Here is an 18777-nt window from a genome sequence, read left to right on the forward strand (position 1 = left end):
TTCTGCATTGAATCCCTAAACTGTAATTTAATGCCAAGTATTTAGCATATCAACATAACAAAAAAATCCCCATTGTTATTGTTGAAAATTGTATTCAAGTCCGGACTAGTATTCATTTGTAAACAATAAACAATAATCACTACACACATACAAGCTGTGTTGACAAAAAGAATACTCGAAATTTCAGCATGACAAACGGATTAGGGTCAGACATGGTAGCTGATATACAGAAGCACAATACTGTAAAAACTTGCCACAAGTTGCAGCTTATGTCCCTTAAACTACCCAGTCTACATTGCGCCTGTGGGTCACCCCTTGCCTGACCGTCATGACAGTTGATTTCAGCGTGTGCACAGTGAAAACACTTTCCTCACCAGTTCACGTTTTGTTTGTATGTCAATTCAAATATGAAATTCAAATCATTTGAGAGGATATGAGGCTGCCAAAATTCGATCGAATTTTAATGCTGCTCTTCTCAACATGCAAGTCATGTAAACATGAGACAAAGATATCAACCTTATTTGCATAAGCCGTATAAAAGAACATATAATGTGATTGGCATTAAACAGATCAAATACTGCAATTTTAAGAGCCAATTAGACAGTGCTTAACAAAGTTTTCTACCAAGGGAAAGTAATTAAGGAAGCTCGCATGTTACTCATGGGTTATAGGGTCAGACACAGGGCCATAAGACATTATCAGTCTTAGCAAGAGTGTAAAGTTAATAAACTTATGATTATGAATACTTTTGATGAAAATATAAATATGTTTGTCATTACTGTTTACTTACATAAGTACCCTACTCCATTCAAATCTTGAATGATGATCAGTTTCAATACCAAAGTCGTGCAGTTTTATTACAGGCCCTGTAATTAATAAATTTATGATTCTGAATATTCTTGATAAAAATTAATATTTCTGTGGTTATTGTATACTTACGAAAGTACCTGGGCAAGTCATTAGGTCAGCCATCGAACTAGACTGGTTTTAGACCCTTGGCCGTATGACATGTAAAGCCTGGGCCATTGAGAAATAATGTGTCGTTGAGAATTCAGGCCATTTGCAGAGCATTCCTGTACAACAGACAACGTATCTGACTAGCATAGATTCAGCATTTGTGCATCACACTGCATGACGTCAGTGAGGGGTAGATTTTATCATTAGCATTTATCAGACATGCTGACATCATTGGCAGAACGGCCAATAACTGCTGAATCATGTATCCAAGAAAAAAAGAAAACACTTAATTTTCTCTAAAATATGTACGGATAGTATGTTTACAAGTAAAAACTCCTGTGGTCACAATCCTCAAATTGGACTTTTAATGCTGAACTTTTTCTAGCGAACCATTGCTTCAAATACTTTGATACTTTTTACATGAGCAGAATTGAGGTTTGTTCAAACCAGCATAAAATTTGGTTGAGCCAAATGATGAACCATACATAAGGGTACATATAGTATGCAACTTGACATTTAAAGATTTAACTGTTGCTCAAATTTTCCTTACATGTAAAGCTCCATAAGCTGTATCTTTTGGCTATTTTTTCAGAACTTTCATTTTGTGGTTTCCCTACACTTTCTGCATTGAATCCCTAAACTATAATTTCATGCCAAGTATTTAGCATATCAACATAACCTATATGAGTATAATCTACATTGTTATTGTTGAAAATTGTATTCAAGTCTGGACTAGAATTCATTTGTAAACAATAAACAATGATCACTACACACATACAAGCTGTGTTTACAAAAAGATTACTCGAAATTCTAGTGTGACGAACGGATTAAGGTCAGACACGGTAGAAGCAGAATACTGAAAAACTTGCCAAAAATTACAGCTTATGCTTAAGGGAACTCTTAGCCATTCCCTTTTTAAATCAAGATTTAAAGTCAGGGGTCACTGCACAAAATGTTGAACTGGAGATTCAAATTCCCCACTATTTTCTGACACTTGAAATTCAAAGGCAACACCTTCCCTTTCAGAATTCTATGACAAATTTAAAATTTTCGATTTTCACAAAAACAAGCACATGAAAACTTTATTCACTCTATTTTCTTCAAAATGAACCCCGACAAGTTGTAAACAAAAAAAAGTATTGTAAAAGTTTGAAAGTTCAAATATCTGCCCCGGAGGTTCATTCTTCCCCAAATGACAATACAAGATGTATTCAAATACAGAGCACAAAAATCATCAAAGAAATTTCATTTTAAACTAGGTGATAAGAAGATTTTCTCATTGAGAGATCTGTCAAATACTCAAAACTCAAGCTGCAGAGATTAACACTCTTTGCGGTAATTGCTAATGATTCCTAAAAACGGACCTGACACACATTATACAATTGTCAACAAAACACAGAACAAAAAAAACTTTTTATAAAAACATTCAGTATTGAACAGTTTTCTGTCCATGTTTGATTTGTTTAAAATGAGTTTGAAATTCACTTGTTTCTTGTGAGTAACAAATCCAAGCAATGACACGATGTACAATTTTTCTGATCATAAAGCAAAAGATTTGATTTTATGGACAAAAGCTGACAAAACACATCCACATCAAATTAAATGCTGTTTACAAGTTTTCTTGATTTACAGTCTACACAAACAAAAATAATCACTACTGCTTTTGAAAAGTTTAAAAGCTACTTTCTCTGTGCTAACATTTTTATCTGAAGGAACTACAGATAATGTATGTAGAGATAATGTATTTCACAGATATTATACTATATAGTCTATAGAAAGCAATACCATTGCACAATTGCACTGATAACTGTCAGTAGAGTGTGATGTCATTTTTTGCAACTATCCCTGGCCAGCCATTATGTAAGTATTAGCACTTGGTGTGATTCTATCAATTGTATTCAAATTGGTCATTTCTTTGAATACTTCAACTATATTGCATATACAAATGGATTGCCTATTTTAATTACTATCGACTTTATCCCATCTATGCATAATGATATGCATAATAAAATAAAACCTGGTAATTTATCAGGATCAATTAGGATTGTCCCAAATATGTACACTGAGTGAGGATTTTCCTGCATAAAAAAAAATTTGGGATCATTCTATTGTAAACTTTGACATGCAACCAAGCTCAAGTGTAGCTCACACGCATTGTGTAACATTCATCACTTTGGCATTTGGAGATGAGAAAGGAGTTTGACCAAACTGATTCCTGAGTCAGTTAATTAGAAGTAACTTGATTTTACAAAAATACTTTGCTGAAAGTCATTTTACATTCACAGCTAGGATATTGAGAAATCTAGGTGCAAACTCAATCATTCTTCAAGATTTCAATATGCTAGTGTAGTTTTGGCTCAATCATTATTTTTAAAGTAATATTATGAATACCATTAATACCTGGACAGTTAATACATGCCAGTGGAGTAGGATGTCATTTCATGACAAACAAATATACAGATATCTGATGGACTCAAAGCCCTGTCATGGTGGTAGTTCTTTAACAGTGATGGCCAAGATATAAAAATACCTGATTGTTAGATGAACCAGACAATATCATCCATACCATGCTGCTGCTGTAATTAAAGACTTAATAATTCAATGATTATTTTCCCTGTGTTGCCAGAGGAGAGTTGATGGCTGATGACAAGGAACATTCAACCTATCTGAATAGCTCTGCGTTAATGACAGCTGAGCTGAAAATCGCCATCCCATCATTTCCTCCTTAATGTTTTTTAAGATTTCCATCTATATGTTCATTCAGTCAACAGAATTATGCATCTAAATTCTAAATATTATCATGATAGGGAAAAGTTCATATTTCTGTGCAGTGGACATATAGACAAACACACAGGGGCAATACCTACAAGTAGCTCATTAGCTCCTGATGTCTTGTGTACATATCGCAAATTTCTTTATTTTGAATTCAAAGCTTGATTACCAGCAGTCAATTTCAAAAAGTGTGTGGTCATTTCTGATAAACAAATTGTAGATCCTAGGTATGGAATAAAACATAATTTATTTGATTTATCTAGCAAGTCACAATTTCAGAAATACAGAATGTAATGTTTCCTGATGTCATTTTTGTTTCCACTGCTGTAAGCAGTGAAAGACATCCAATCAGATTCAGTGTTACAAAAGCAGTGCTATGCGGCAGAGGTTATAGAACATCTCATGTCATTTTGGAAATTGACTGTTAGCACAGCAATTACAACTACTAATTTACGATACTTCTTGGACAGAATTTTTCTTCCAGTCAAATAGTAAACTATTATAAAGTATGCAAAAAACAATTTCGGAGAGTTTTCAGTGAAGAAAAAAATCAACGATAATTTTGAGAAATCGCCATCTAACAATGTCAAACCATACTATGATACCAAAACTGTATGTCATTTGACATGAACTTTGAAACAAGATCCTGATTTGTATTCAAATCAACATCATTTACATATAAAATGAAGTCTGGAAAAAAACACTGAATATTTTGATGAGTAAAATCTTGCATTCACCTCAAATAATTATCATAACCTTCTGAGGGAAAAAAAAGACACTTTCACATTCTAATTTTTCCCGCACAGATGTCATTATAAATTTGTTTTGTCAATTCTTTGAAGTCACCACTCTTCAAATCCATAAAATACAAGCTGTCTTTCACTATGTCTGGATTGAAACCTTCTTTTTTCAAGTCTGTCTTCTTCAATTTGAAAGTTCCTGTGAATGAAATTGGGAAATTTATCAATTCCTCTCTTGGAACAAAAAATTGTCAACTTTATCACTGTTTTAGAACAGAGAGCTGATGCTGAAGTGATGGACCAAAGACTGATCAATAGCGCTGATCGCAAATGACGTCACTGTTCTCTCTTATTAATATGCATAAATAAACATTTGTCCGCATTTTCCGCATAAACGACGAAAATAAAACCTGCGAGTGTTAGAAAGGCTATTTAGCGTCACACTTATTCGTATGAATTGATGACTGAGACTACAAGCTGCAACAACAGCCGCGCAACAACGACAAAATTTGTCCGAATTTCAGCTTATTTGTTCGAAAGTCGCACGCGTGCAGCTATATATAGTAACAAAACCAAAATCGCGATCAACGCTATTACACACATAAAGACATCGGAAATTTGAATTCACTTTTCATAAAAACAACCTCTACAGGATGATTCCTACCATCATAAAGTGACGACAACAAAGGCATTTTGATGTTTTTCTGTGATGAACCCTGAACTTGACATTTTGTCATCCACAGTGAATTTCAAAATTTTTTCATCCTGACACTGCTGTACTTATCAGATGCAAGTCATGATCTGTTATTTACCTGTGGTGTCCACGCTATCAGCTAATCTCAGGAACAATGGTCTTGCATAGCTTGGTAATTCTTTCTTGATTTTGTTGGCAAAAGCAACCAAATCCAAGTTATTTTGTTCATCAACTATGGCTGCCATGCCACATTTACCTTCAACTCCTGTGAAAAAATAAAATTGAAATAATCACTTCATTTCATTTTGGCACTAATGCATCTTTCTTTCCATTTCTGATCAAATTATTTTTTTATCAACACAGCTTTATCTAACTGTAACCTAATGTATTGAGTTCTACGCCATGTTCATTTATTTTATTTATTTATCTAGATGACCAACAGGAGTAAATTTGTATGGAAAGCTAAGATCAGAAACCTTCCTACAATTGTATAAAGGAGGCAATTTGAAAAATTTGCATAATTCTGTATATCCTGAAGAACAACAGTGCATATTTAGTTTAAAACATAAATATTTTATGAATTTCTTTTGAATGAGTTCAACCTTATCTACGGTACAAGATTCTTTTGCCATGGATTCCAAATAAGATAACACTTTTCAAGGCCGCTGCATACCAGGGCAATATACAGGGTCTTTACAGACTTAACATCAGAGAATCTTTGCAATAATGCTTTATAAAGCCAAGGTTATGCATTGCTTTATTAACTGCATTACCAGTGTGCTCAGAGAAGTACATAGAGCTACTAAGGATGACACCAAAGTCCTTTACAGATGAACTATTTCAATACAAGAATAAAAATCGATCTTCTTAGTTTTATTTGAGAAAGTGATGCAGCAACATTCTCACCATTTAGTTTGAGCTTCCACATTGTGCACCAACAAACAACCCTGTCTAAATGTCATTTTCATTCAAAAGCTACACTTTCTTAGGTACCCCTGTAACAGCCAATAGAGCTCTACTGTGTTATGTAGAGAATAACTATTTGTGACACATTTTGATGGATTATATCTCTGATAGCTCATTTCAGGAGGGCTTGACCTAAAATGGCATAATTAGCTGCAAAAATACAAAATTTCATCAAAATTTCAATGTTAACCCCTAGGTACCTGTATACTAAATATCACAGGTATCAGACAAGTAGTTTTTGATAAAATTGACCAAAATTGGCAAAGATTGCCCTGAAAAATAAATAATTGTTGATTTCGTCATAATTTCATACAGCATATTTAGTCTATCTGTAGATGTCTGTATACTAAATATCAAAGCTATCTGACGAGGTTTTGAGAAACACACTTTTTTACAACAAATGGCAAAAATTGCCCACAAAATACAAAATCGCATATTTCATCATAAGTTAAATATATCACATTTTGCTCATCCCTGTAAACCTGCATACTAAATATCACAGCTGTCAGACAAGCTGTTTTGGTACAACAAATTTTTTGACCAAAAATGACAAAAATTGTCTTAAAAATACAAATTGCACATTTTTGAACAAATCTGAAACAGATCATCCCTATGTTCCAAATATCAAAGCTATATGACCTGTTGTTCTGAAGACGATTTTTAAAGATTTTTACCAAAAATGACAAAATTGCCTTAAAAACACAAATATGCAAATTTCACCACGATTTGAATAAATCTAACTGATATCACCCTAAGTATACTGCATATCAAATTTCAAAGCAATCGGACATGTGGTTTCAGAGAAGAATTATTTTTTTACAAAAAACAAGAAATGCCCCAAAAATACAAATATGCAAATTTCGCCACGATTTGAACAAACTGAAGTGAGGTCACCCCAAGTGAACTGGATATAAAATTTCAAAGCAATCTGAAATGCTGTTTCAGAGGAGACGCAATAGTTTATGGACGACGACGGAAAAATCAGCCTATATGATAAGCTACGCGTCGCTGATAGCGGAGCTAAAAACGAGTTTTGTTTGGCAAAAAAGTTCATATATTTTGAATAAGAGGCACTTTAATTTTGCTAAGCATGCTTTTAATCAATTTTTTTGAGTGTCAGTCTTTCAACCCATGCCATTTTAGAATGAGGATAGATAATGCAAATTCAAATAGTTGGTTTTTCTACATACTCTTCATACTCTTCTTTCAAATATTACATTTCAGAAAATACTGTCAAGTTTTTGACTTAAATTTTTTTATCATTAATACCAAAATTGATGTTTTTTACCCCAAATATACACCCCATCATCTTTCAAGTAAACTATTGCTACTATACTCAACTTTAGATTCTTTGCTTTTTGAAAATATATAGTAAGAGGTGGTTTCCTTGTCATCTTAGATGAGAAATATTCCTATGAAAAAAAGTGTGTTGGCAATGTGCAGCTCCACCTTAACAGCCAACATGCATGGTTCTTCCCTATTTCCATCAACAGATCTTTTACTTTTTAGAGTTGAATTGGAATGAGGAAGTGAAAACAGGCATAAATCACAAACGCAGCAAATATGACAGCCCTAAAACATAAAAGATCTTTCAGTGAAAATGGGTACAACCACACAAATCAAGAACAATGACGCAAAGATAACATACTGTATACTCTGTATTGTAGTAACTCAATGCCAAATTAATTGAACAATTGCTAAAAACATGTATTTTTTTAACAACTGTTCAATCATTACTTCTTTAAGGATTTCTGGGGCAATAGTTACATATGTAAATACAACATGACTTTATTGTGTATCATTGAATCATCAATCTAATATTGATTTTGAGCAATTTTCTCTTATCTCACAAAACCCAATACTGAATTCATCTGGCCTCACATAGGGTCTATGACAGAAAAAATTCATCTCTGAAAACACAGAGAAAGGTGAAAAGGTGAAACACTAAGTGGTTTTCCTAAGCAAGATAAAAAATAATATTTTTTTACTTTTTAAGCACACTGACTTACTTTACACTGATTTTTTTTATTTCACCTGAAGGTGATTACTCAGTATTACTGACTTGACTTGAAGGGGTTATTCATTTTTATTGACTTGACCTGAAGAGAGTTCATAATTTTATGGACTTGACCTGGTGGCGGTTAATCATTTTTATGGACTTGGACTTGTTCTGGAGGGAGTTAATTATTTTTATTAACTTGACCTGAAAGAAGTTAATCTTTTTTATTAACTTGACCTGTAGGGAGTCAGTCATTTTTATTGACTTGACCCCTAGGAAGTTAATCATTTTTGTTGACTTGACCTGGAGTGGTTTATCATTTCTCAACGTTCTCTTACCTGGTACTTCTACTCCATAGACCACAACATCTCGTAATTCCAATATCCTACTGACTGTGCCTTCAACTTCAGTGGTTGACACATTTTCTCCTCTCCATCTGAATGTATCACCTGCTCTGTCTCTGAAGTACATGTATCCACACTCATCCATCACCAAGACATCACCTGTCAATTCAACAAAGCATCATCACAAAATGGTGTAATGAAAGTACATATGGTAATTCTATCAACGTCTGAAATAATTCTGATTATCAAATGTAAAAATGATGGCTGTGCAACAAGGTATGGTATCGTAACACTTGTTTCTCATTGCATTTATTATAATTTGGAATGTAAAGTTGCAGGACTGTATCTGGCACAAATGATCTTGCACTCAGTAAAGTTTTATTTATATTTTTTGTACCCAGTAGCTCTTGGAAAATTTGCTATCACTAGATAATATTAATTCTGAAAATGCAATTTACCATGGTAATATTAAAGGCCTGGTATTTTAATCAAACAAAAACTGACTTTAATAGTTGCTGATAAAACTCCACACTGGCATACCCGTACATTAAATGGCAACAGTTTAATTTGTGATGAATGTGAATAGCAAGCTGACTGACAAAGAATGAAAGTTTTCAAAGACAAATTTACTAAATGCATTCATTAGTCAATGATATGATGTGACGATGATTTTCAATTATGATTTCTGACAGAGAAGGAATGTACCACAACTTGATCCAGTGTTTACGAACCCATACTTTGGATATTGCAGATTTCACTACAATTTAAGCAAATCTATCTGAGGTCATCCATATGGAGCTGTGAGCTAAATTTTAAAGTTATCATACCAGCAGTTTTGGAGAATATGATTTTATACCAAAAATGGCAAAAACTGCTCCACAACTCTCTGTTGGAAACTGTGTACTAAATTTCAGAGCATTATGAAATGTAGATTCTGAGAAGATTATTTTTCTAGCAAAAGGGCAAATGTTGGCCTCAAAATACACTATTGCATTTTTTCATCATCACTGGAATAAATGTAACTTTCATCAACCCTAAGAACCTGTATACAAAATTTAAAGCAATGGGATGAGCGAATTCTGAAATGAAGTCAATTGTCGAAGGATGATGGATGTGAGACAACAGGCAATCAGCCAATATGATAAGCTCTACGTCCTTGACAATGAAAACATTTTCTAAACTAAATGCCGCCAAATAGAGTGTACAGGTAGATATGACAAAAGAATACTTATCTAACAATATATCATACTTAGGATGTTGATACTTAGTGAACAGTTGAAGTACTTTGTGTTATTAACCTGTCCACCCCCAATTCCCTGTAAACAGGTCCACACTCACCATTGACAACAATGGGTTTGGGCCAAACCATGGTGGTGAAAGGGTTAATTTGCAATGTCAAATCAAGACTTACCTGACAGAAATGCAGTATCACCCTGATAGAAGACATTATGCGCCACTTTCTTCTTAGTTGCCTGGGTGTTGACGTAACCATGGAATTCTCTTGTTGGATCACCGCGTATGATTTTACCAACCAACTCACCAGGCTCACCTAAGTATAACACAGAGAACACTGCGTTGGTATGTTTTGACATCAACGTTATTGTAACTTTGATAAGGCAGATATAGTTTTCTTTATAGTTTATTGGTTATATATCAGACATGAAATTTTTCTAAATTTAAATACTAAAATTAATAAACAAGTGATTGAAGAAATTGTAAATTTTGTGATTGTTTTTTTATGTCACATCAACAGGATAAAAAAGTAAATATCTGGATTTTTACCTGGTTTGGCCATTACACACAGACCAGTCCTACGGTCTCTTACAAGTTCTCCGGTGTCTTCATTTACAAGGGCTAATCTGATTGGATAAGCCCATGGCACTATCATAGAATTGAAGCCTACAGCACCAGGTTTACCGTCAATGTTAACAATGTTTGCATTACCTTCAGTAGAGCCATAAAATTCAGCAACCTGTGGAAATATAAATTTGAATATTATGGCCACTAGCATCAGCCTACTAAAGGTAACAGACTTGTGTAATTATTTAATGTTGGAAAAATAGTTCAATAATTTTCAATCTCAACGTCTAATCATGGCTAGGTGTAGTTCAGTCTGAGTTATCTGAGCACTAGTGTTGAAATGAGTTAAGTATTGAATCCTACAGCCCTACACATACAGTATCTGGTTCAAAGAACTACCATAATGGCAAATCTGCTGGCCCAGCCAAAACATTTGTTGGCCAAAGACTGCAATACAATGGATTTGCTCATACCTTATCACAAATGACACAATGGATTATTCCAATGACAGCTGGAAACATCTTCAAAATTAAGTGCAAGAACATGGATCCACGCACACTACAACACACACATACATCTGCTCACAAAATATTGATGTCTCACCTGTGAAATATTAAATCTTGTGACAAACTTGTTCCAGATTTGTGGTCTAAGACCATTGCCAATTGCCATACGTACGTTGTGTTGTTTTTCTACAGCCTTCTCTGGTTGTGCTAATAAATACCGGCAAATCTCACCTATGTACTGTACAATCTAAAAAGCAAACAGGAAAATTACAAAACGGCTTGTTTTGTATCATCTTTTTTCGCCTTAACAATTTTTTATCTCAGACAAATTGTGTTCAATCGATGACTCAAGGGCAGGGTTTTTGAAAGTTTATGGCTGTTTCAGACAAATACTGGATATGTAATCAGTTATTCTATCAAACCTGACTGAACAGTTGTGATATATACTAGTATTCTACTCAACCAATTGTTTTGTTTTCACTAAGCATCATCCAGTATGAAATTCCGATAAACGGTTTAGTTTATAAAATGAGTCTACGGTGAAAGGAGTCCAAAAAGAAATGGTGCTTTTGACCCAGCAAACCAAGAGCATCAATGGCAAAAACTTACTGTGCAGTTGTATTCAGCACAATCATCCCAAAACCGACTAGCTGAGAATTTCTTTCGTATCACAGTGGTCAATCCATTGAGAACAGTCTGCCCACAGCCAACAATACCACCAGCAGAGTGATAAAGAGGCAAGGTGCAATAGACTATGTCATCAGGTCTCATCCCAAACATTTTATACATACCATAGGACATATACGCAAATCTGAAAATACAAAATATCAAGCTATAGTTCATATACCAACATTGGCAAGAAGAGAAAATATCTTTTGTGATTAGTAGGGATGCAACCATGGCAGCCACAAAAAATTGATGTCAATATGAAGTTTACAATATAGTATCAATTTTTTGTGGCTGTCAGTTTCAGTATTTGTGATGACAAAGGCAGGTGCCAAAAGTACTGCAGGAACAAATATGTAACTTTTGTCACATTCACTCAAGTCATATCTCTACTACAGTAAGCCACTGCATCTTTCAAACTACTCTGAATGTTGTCCCAGCATGGTAAATTGTTGATAAACATCACAATGGGGCAGATTTTTGAAAAGTAAATTCAATAGCTAACAGCTGATCAGCAAAGTATAAAAACCCAGCCACTGTTACAATGTGTAATTTATCTATTCTCAATGCTCAAATTTTTTGTAACAAAAAAACCATACTAAGGTACAAAATATGTCCCAATGTGATTTTCCAACTAATAAATTTCCCTTAAAGTTGGCAATTGTGATTTTTCTCTCCTCTGTAACACTAATATAGAATAAGAAATTTGTATCTGCCAACTGAAATTTTAGTTTGGTTGTTGCTACTTTCTGCAAACTGAAATTCTAGTTTGGTTGTTGCTACTTTCTGCAAACTGAAATTCTAGTTTGGTTGTTGCTACTTTCTCTTCTCACCTCGCATGGGTTATTATAGCTGCCTTTGGCATTCCTGTTGTCCCTGATGTGTAGATGTAAAATAATTTGTCTGAAAGAAAGAAAAAATATTTTGAAGATCTAGCACAAAGCTGGAGACTGCATAAGATTACAAAATCAGTAGGCTTTGATGAAACACAGTCCTTACCTACTCTTGGACAATGATACTGGTGTAAAACTAGACTGATGTAGTGTAACTTCTCAAGCAACCAGGAAATCACAGAAAAAATAACCCACTGATCAAAACCTTCCATATCTACCGGTATGACTTTGCTGCCAGTGAAGCATCAGAGTGCTGGAAATCACAGGGTACATGTGAAATCTGAAACATTTGCCTTCTTCGTTCTGAATGACAAACTTGATATATTTACCAGTAATAACTCTATTGGGTACTACAGGTGGTGGTAGTGAAGATGATTGGTGTAACTTTTCATCCAGGTGCACCGCTGACAGAGTTTCATTCTTGTACTGTCCACTACAATACAGCACCATTGTCTTTGATAAGGACATTTTAATATCCCTCATTGCTGTAATAAAACCAAGTGTAATCATACATCAGGTTAATATTTTTGGTGTACTAATTGTAAGACAAAAATGTCTCGTACTGATATTAATATTAACTGCTGACCAACACTTCAGAATGTATAGGTATCAATATTATAGAGAAGATAACGAATCCCAGGTACATACACAGACACGTCTTTGATATCAGTCAACAAATAAAAATAATAAATTAGAATATTAGAACCAAACTTCACCATATTACTAGTTGACAATACCGTAATGTTTCATTTAGCAATCATAAAAGGCACCCAGAAGCAGACACATTATCAAATGCAGAATGTGGCCAAGTAATTTTAGATTTGCAAAAGTTTTTGTAAGATTTTATCAAGGAATTACCGTGCCATGATCTTTTCATCTGAAGGAAACTCAAGACAATCAAATTTCTTATCACTGTTTGAATTGAATTTCAGACCTATCTGTATTGAAATTTCATTTATTGGAAAATCCACCACTGCAATAAGACAAATTCCACTCACCATCGATCAGTTCAGATCCATATATCAATCCCTTTGCATATGAAGCCCTTATACAATGTATCAATGAATCTGATCGAAGATTAAAGTTGATCAAAGCTGCAACAACTCCAATTTTGGAAAGTCCAAGCCAAAGACATATAAACTCTGGTTTGCTTTCCGTGAATATCGCAACAACATCGTCTTTCTTGTATCCAGATTCATAAAAATAATTAGCGACCCTGTTTGAGTATTCGTCAATTTCTTGAAAAGTCCATGATCTGCCATCACATCGAAGAGCTACCTTGTGTGGATGTTTGGACACTTGTTCCCGGAAAAATGCTGGCACAAGTGAGTTGTTTTTTCTCATTCTGTACAGCATTGTCCTCAGGCCAATCAGTGCTGTCAGAGCTCTGTGAGAGAATATAGAAACTGATCAAGCAAAGACGAATATTTTTAGCATCTCCATCTGGCTGATCAGCACTGTTAAACCAGGCTTGACAATTCCTATCGCCCGACGCCCGGGACAAGTGAAATTTACGTTCGGGCAAGTCAAAAATAAAATCTGGTCGCCCGCCGGACAAGTTGTTTATACAACTTCTGGCGCAATCAACGCGAACCTAAGTTGCGGTGTCGCCCGATTTGCGTTGTCGTTCACACAAAATAAATGTCAATCACTGACTTTTTTAGATACAATTGTGACGTTCTTCTGCGATTCATTTGCCGACTCACACAATGTTGCAATTTTTCGATGATCGACATGAAATTGTTTCATCGTCCAATTAAAAAGTTGCTTAAAACTTGGCGTAAACAGCATTTCTTTGTTGTATGCTGACTGCTCCGCCCCAACAAATTAGGTAAAAAATTGCAAAACCCAATCATATTGCTTATCGGCGATCGACCGTGCAGTACTTCAAAATCATTTATGCAGCCTCGCGAGGTAGACGAACATTGTTGGCAGATAGTTTGTGGAGTGATCGCTGTAAATATGAGTATTTTACGGTAATATTTCCACTAATGCAAACAAGGCATTGTGCATTTTCGCGAGCCAGAGCGTAATTTCCGCTCCGCAGACCTACGCAAAAATCAAGCAAAGTTGTTGCCGTAAAGAGGCACGTAGTTTACGACGATGGGCATTGTGTAACTCTGAGAAACGACATTGTGATGGTTTACGACGGCGCCACGAGGGCCAGCGTGAGTAGGATCGTCTGAGAATCGACGACTCGATGTGATGAACGATGTTTCTGACAAAAGATCTAAACATAAGCGTTATGATGAGGAAAAACGCCGTAGACGTTATCTCCCGAAATGCCGAAATGGAATTTGAAAAGCACAGTGGCCTTGGTTGAAATATGACGGTTCCAAAATGTTCAGTACGTCGTGTCTCAAATACCCCACCATGCACCATTGCCAAAGCATGGAGGTAGGAAGAGACTACCTCCATGACCAAACCAAGAAACCAAGCGAAATGCTTTTCTTGACAGATACGACATGTTTCGCGTTGAATCGATAAGGTCTCACGAGTTTAGTCAACCGCATTTGGACTGTTTGGCGCATCGCAGATGAGATCGTGACGGGGACAATGATTGTGGAAATTTTGTGGGTCCCGCTGAGCCCGATAGTACGGTTTCACTTGCCAACAATCCGATCGCATGCACTCGCAATGCGTGAACCGAATGACGACGACCAGCGATAGAAACTGACCAATCTTTTTACGACGGCATTTATGCTTGCCAAAAACGGGAAGCCGATGTATGATATGTACCTTCAAATTCAATGTTAGCTCTGCGTACAGGTCTGTGAGTTCCCGGCGTTATACGGCCTCTTGTGGTGGAGGCCGTATGACGCCAGAAACATACAGACCGTACGCAGGCCTACTTCAATGTAAACTTTTGAAAAAAATCGGCGTCAACATCGGCGAAAATTACCAAGATAAGAAAGCCCTGAAAGCCGCTACGAACTTCGTCGCAAGCATTTTGGTCTTGATTTATTACAAATGGAGGACAAGTAAAATTTTTGAGAGGACAAGTGAAATTGAAAATCCACTTGTCCGACGGACAAGTGAACTGGAAAAAAAATTGTCAAGCCCTGTTAAACATCTGTCAAACAATGAAAAAATGGCCGAAAAATGGAAGATTATTGTCAGCATGTGATGAAAATGACACAAGGTACATAAAAATCTCCATATCTAGTCAAGAAAGAAAAGATTCAATGGTAACATGCTTGATTCTTAGCATTCTTCGACTGTTACTCCTGGACATATCTACCTACTGGACACTGATCCTAACCCAATGCTTAGCATTTGCCCTAACTGGTCAGTGGAAAATGTACTGGGGAAGGAACCAGAGACAATTAAATGCAAAATGTGCAGAACACAGAAAACTTTAGTCTGACCCCAATCCCGTCCCTCTCTTTAATGATATGTGGTACAGCAAAAATACATCAACAAAATATCTGGTTTGAACTTCCCCTAAAAATAATAAATTGCTGAAAGTTGTTGGAAATTTAAACTGCTAACAAGGTTTTCAACACCGGACGCTTCAAAGCAAACCCTGATTAAGTGTCATTCATTTGCATTGGTTGCCATGGTGTTTCCGTATGCTTGTCGCAATGTTTAAACTATTAAATAATTTGAAATTTTGTTGTGACAGTTTTACCATGGACGTGATGTACAATTTACAAAAGGAACTACTTTAACACCTGTGTATATAATACACATAAGTATCCTGCATATATAAGGTATGAAATCTATAGAGAAAAGACTGTTCCTTGGACCATAGAGCAATACATCCCTATGGTCTAAGCTTGGATCCATGCTGTAGGTTCTGTGGAAGGTGACTTAGAGTGTAAAAACGCTTTTGATACTTTCGATGAAAAGACAAAATACTTGTTTAATTAAGAGATTACTATCACCTGTAAATTATTCTTATTTACAAACATATCCTATGCTGCAATATTCTAGGCTGTGGTCATTTGCACGAACAAGTCACTGAATAGAAAGTAAATAAGGCTATATGGTGCCCCCAGACTGACTCAAGAAAATGATAGTTGAAGGTATTCTGTCAAACTGATTCCTCAAGCATATTAGTTTATGAAAATGTTCCCTGTCATGTACCCATGAGCCACGCGTAGAGAGCAGCTTTGAAATAATGGAAGCAAGGTGATCAGAAAGCCCCCTCTCCCACCCTGTATAAAAAGAGTGAGATTTTGCGTTCCATCACACTTAAAACGCTAGAGTCATGTCAATTTTGCAACAGAACGTCACCATTAAAGGGACAAAGTCGGCCATTTTTCATGAATTTTGTTTGATACGAGATACTACCTATATTTTTTTGACATGTTTAAAGATATACTGAATGAATGGGTGACCATGCATATGTATATTCGACCTCGGTTTTAGACACGATAAATGAAACCATCGCGAAAATGAATTAATGGCCATGACCATTAATTCATTTTTGCAACGGTTTCATTTAATTTGTCTGAAACTTGGGTTCAATATATGCATGGTCACACATTCATTCAGTGAATGAAATCTATGCATGTGCAGACTATATTATAGTTCTTGAATATGTTCACCCTTGAGGGAATAATGTCAATAAATTTATTACTATATTATACCTGAGAATCTATAGTCTATATTAAACCTGAGAATCTCTGGTAACCTGAACTAAACTCAGTCCGATATTGCAAGTAGGGCTTTCTTTGTTTCTTCTGACATAGCAGCTCAGAGTAACTTGGCTAACAATTGTCTTGAAGAGAACAGTTTCTAGATGATTGTCACTTTAATATCTTGCATCTCAACAACAAAGTGAGTCAGTTTGACCATAGGTACCCCTCTACTGTCTATGGTTTAACACAAATTATGTCCAGAGACATGTAATGGCTTTGCGTCCTCTGATCATCAGTGCTTTACAAATGAAACATTATGGTCTACTGTGATGTAAATGAGATTGAACAACAAACATTGAGAACAGTGTATTTGTAACTATGGCAACCCAGTAAATCATCATATATGTATGAATGATTATAATGTTGAATGTTAATATTTCATGAATTTTATGACAATCCTTCAAGAAAACAGTCATTTTATATGCCATGCACAGCAGGTACACCGTTTTATCCCTGCAACATTGCCCACATGTACTTATGGCCTTTGGGTGTAAAGACCAAATTTAATTGGGTACTGAATATGGCTTAGAAGAACACTGCTGTGACATTTGGACATTTGAACAGTCTGAACAGTAGAGGCTCAAACTGCTAAATTCAACCTTGGAGCTTGCACCTCCATGATTCAACTTACCAGTTAAGAGATAGTGATTTTACCTATTTCAAGATGGCTGGAGTTGACATGTCATTGCATTGCTTTTTTAGGAATCCTGAGAAATGGCATAAAAGTGTGAATAAACGTTTTCACTACTTCCGACCAGTTTCAGGTTGTGAGATCACTACATAGTCGTTGAATGAATATGATGAACAGGTAAAGTAAGCTCATTGCTGGGTTTTGTCTGCGATTCTCTTGCGTGACTGTATCTGTATGATTGACTGATATAGTTTACCTGAAGTCCCTAGGGAAAGTCTTCACCGCAATCACTACAAACTTCCAACTCAACGCCGCATACACCACAACAGTTGCTACGATGACATGTCCCCAACTTGCACCGTTATATCGTAGGACGGTGGCCAGGCCGCCCAGAGCAGCCGCTTTTAAGACCATTTTCCAACCAGGTAAGGCACTTATTAATCGTCGAAGTAGTCTAGCTGCACTGAACGCGTTGATCGAAGTGACCATGTGCACTCTTTATCTGGCAGTTGATCACGGTCACCCCGTGTACCGTGAGTCAACGAACTTTAGATGATCCACAGTGCTGGCAGTGGATGAGCAAGGCCCCGGACAACAGGTTGATACACGTACATGTGTTGCCTATGTACAAAACGACAAATATTTATCCTTTCGCTTTGTTACTCATTTCTAGACAACACAAAACTAATTTTAGAACGATTTGTGTTCTTAGTCATCAAAGAATCATCCACTGAAAACTTACGCGATATAATTGACCCACCCCTAACCTTTCTGATCGGTCCTATCAAGCCAAAACTGTGCACGCTCTGTCTGGTGGTGCATGCAATCACATGATGGTTGAACTTTGACCCTCAGAGCTTCAGCGCGCACACTCACAATACCTTTGTGACAATACTCTCTCACTGAGTGTGACGGAAGTCTACAGAATACAGAGAATAACAGTTTCTTTAACCCACGGTGGAGTAGAGTAACCGTGACAGAATACTGACGTTCTGCAAGTTGGCTGCATCGTTATTGTTGAGTGTTGTTGGCTGTTTAATACAGTGTCCCTGCCAGGGTCGCGCTCATATAAACTTACCCGTGCGTTATCGGGCCACGCTTAAAATTGCAAAAAAATAAAAAATTAAAACAAATAAAAAATAATAAAAGAAATAGGGCCTTTA

General features: G+C 35.9%; 1 protein-coding gene across 1 annotated transcript; it reads right to left on the reverse strand.

The window, feature by feature from the left end:
* Window positions 1-1510: 1510 nt before the first annotated feature.
* On the reverse strand, window positions 1511-18453 carry LOC139152771 (long-chain fatty acid transport protein 4-like). Its single transcript, XM_070726100.1, has 12 exons — window positions 18357-18453; window positions 17871-18235; window positions 13336-13724; window positions 12667-12822; window positions 12278-12347; window positions 11388-11589; window positions 10876-11025; window positions 10255-10444; window positions 9884-10021; window positions 8467-8631; window positions 5282-5428; window positions 1511-4668 (listed from the first exon to the last, which is right to left on the reverse strand). The coding sequence occupies exons 2-12, from the start codon at window positions 18101-18103 to the stop codon at window positions 4511-4513; spliced, it is 1998 nt and encodes a 665-aa protein (XP_070582201.1). The 5' UTR covers window positions 18104-18235; window positions 18357-18453; the 3' UTR covers window positions 1511-4510.
* Between the last annotated feature and the right edge of the window lie 324 nt (window positions 18454-18777).

This window comes from Ptychodera flava, chromosome 16, assembly GCF_041260155.1.
Source record: "Ptychodera flava strain L36383 chromosome 16, AS_Pfla_20210202, whole genome shotgun sequence".
Taxonomy (NCBI): domain Eukaryota; kingdom Metazoa; phylum Hemichordata; class Enteropneusta; family Ptychoderidae; genus Ptychodera; species Ptychodera flava.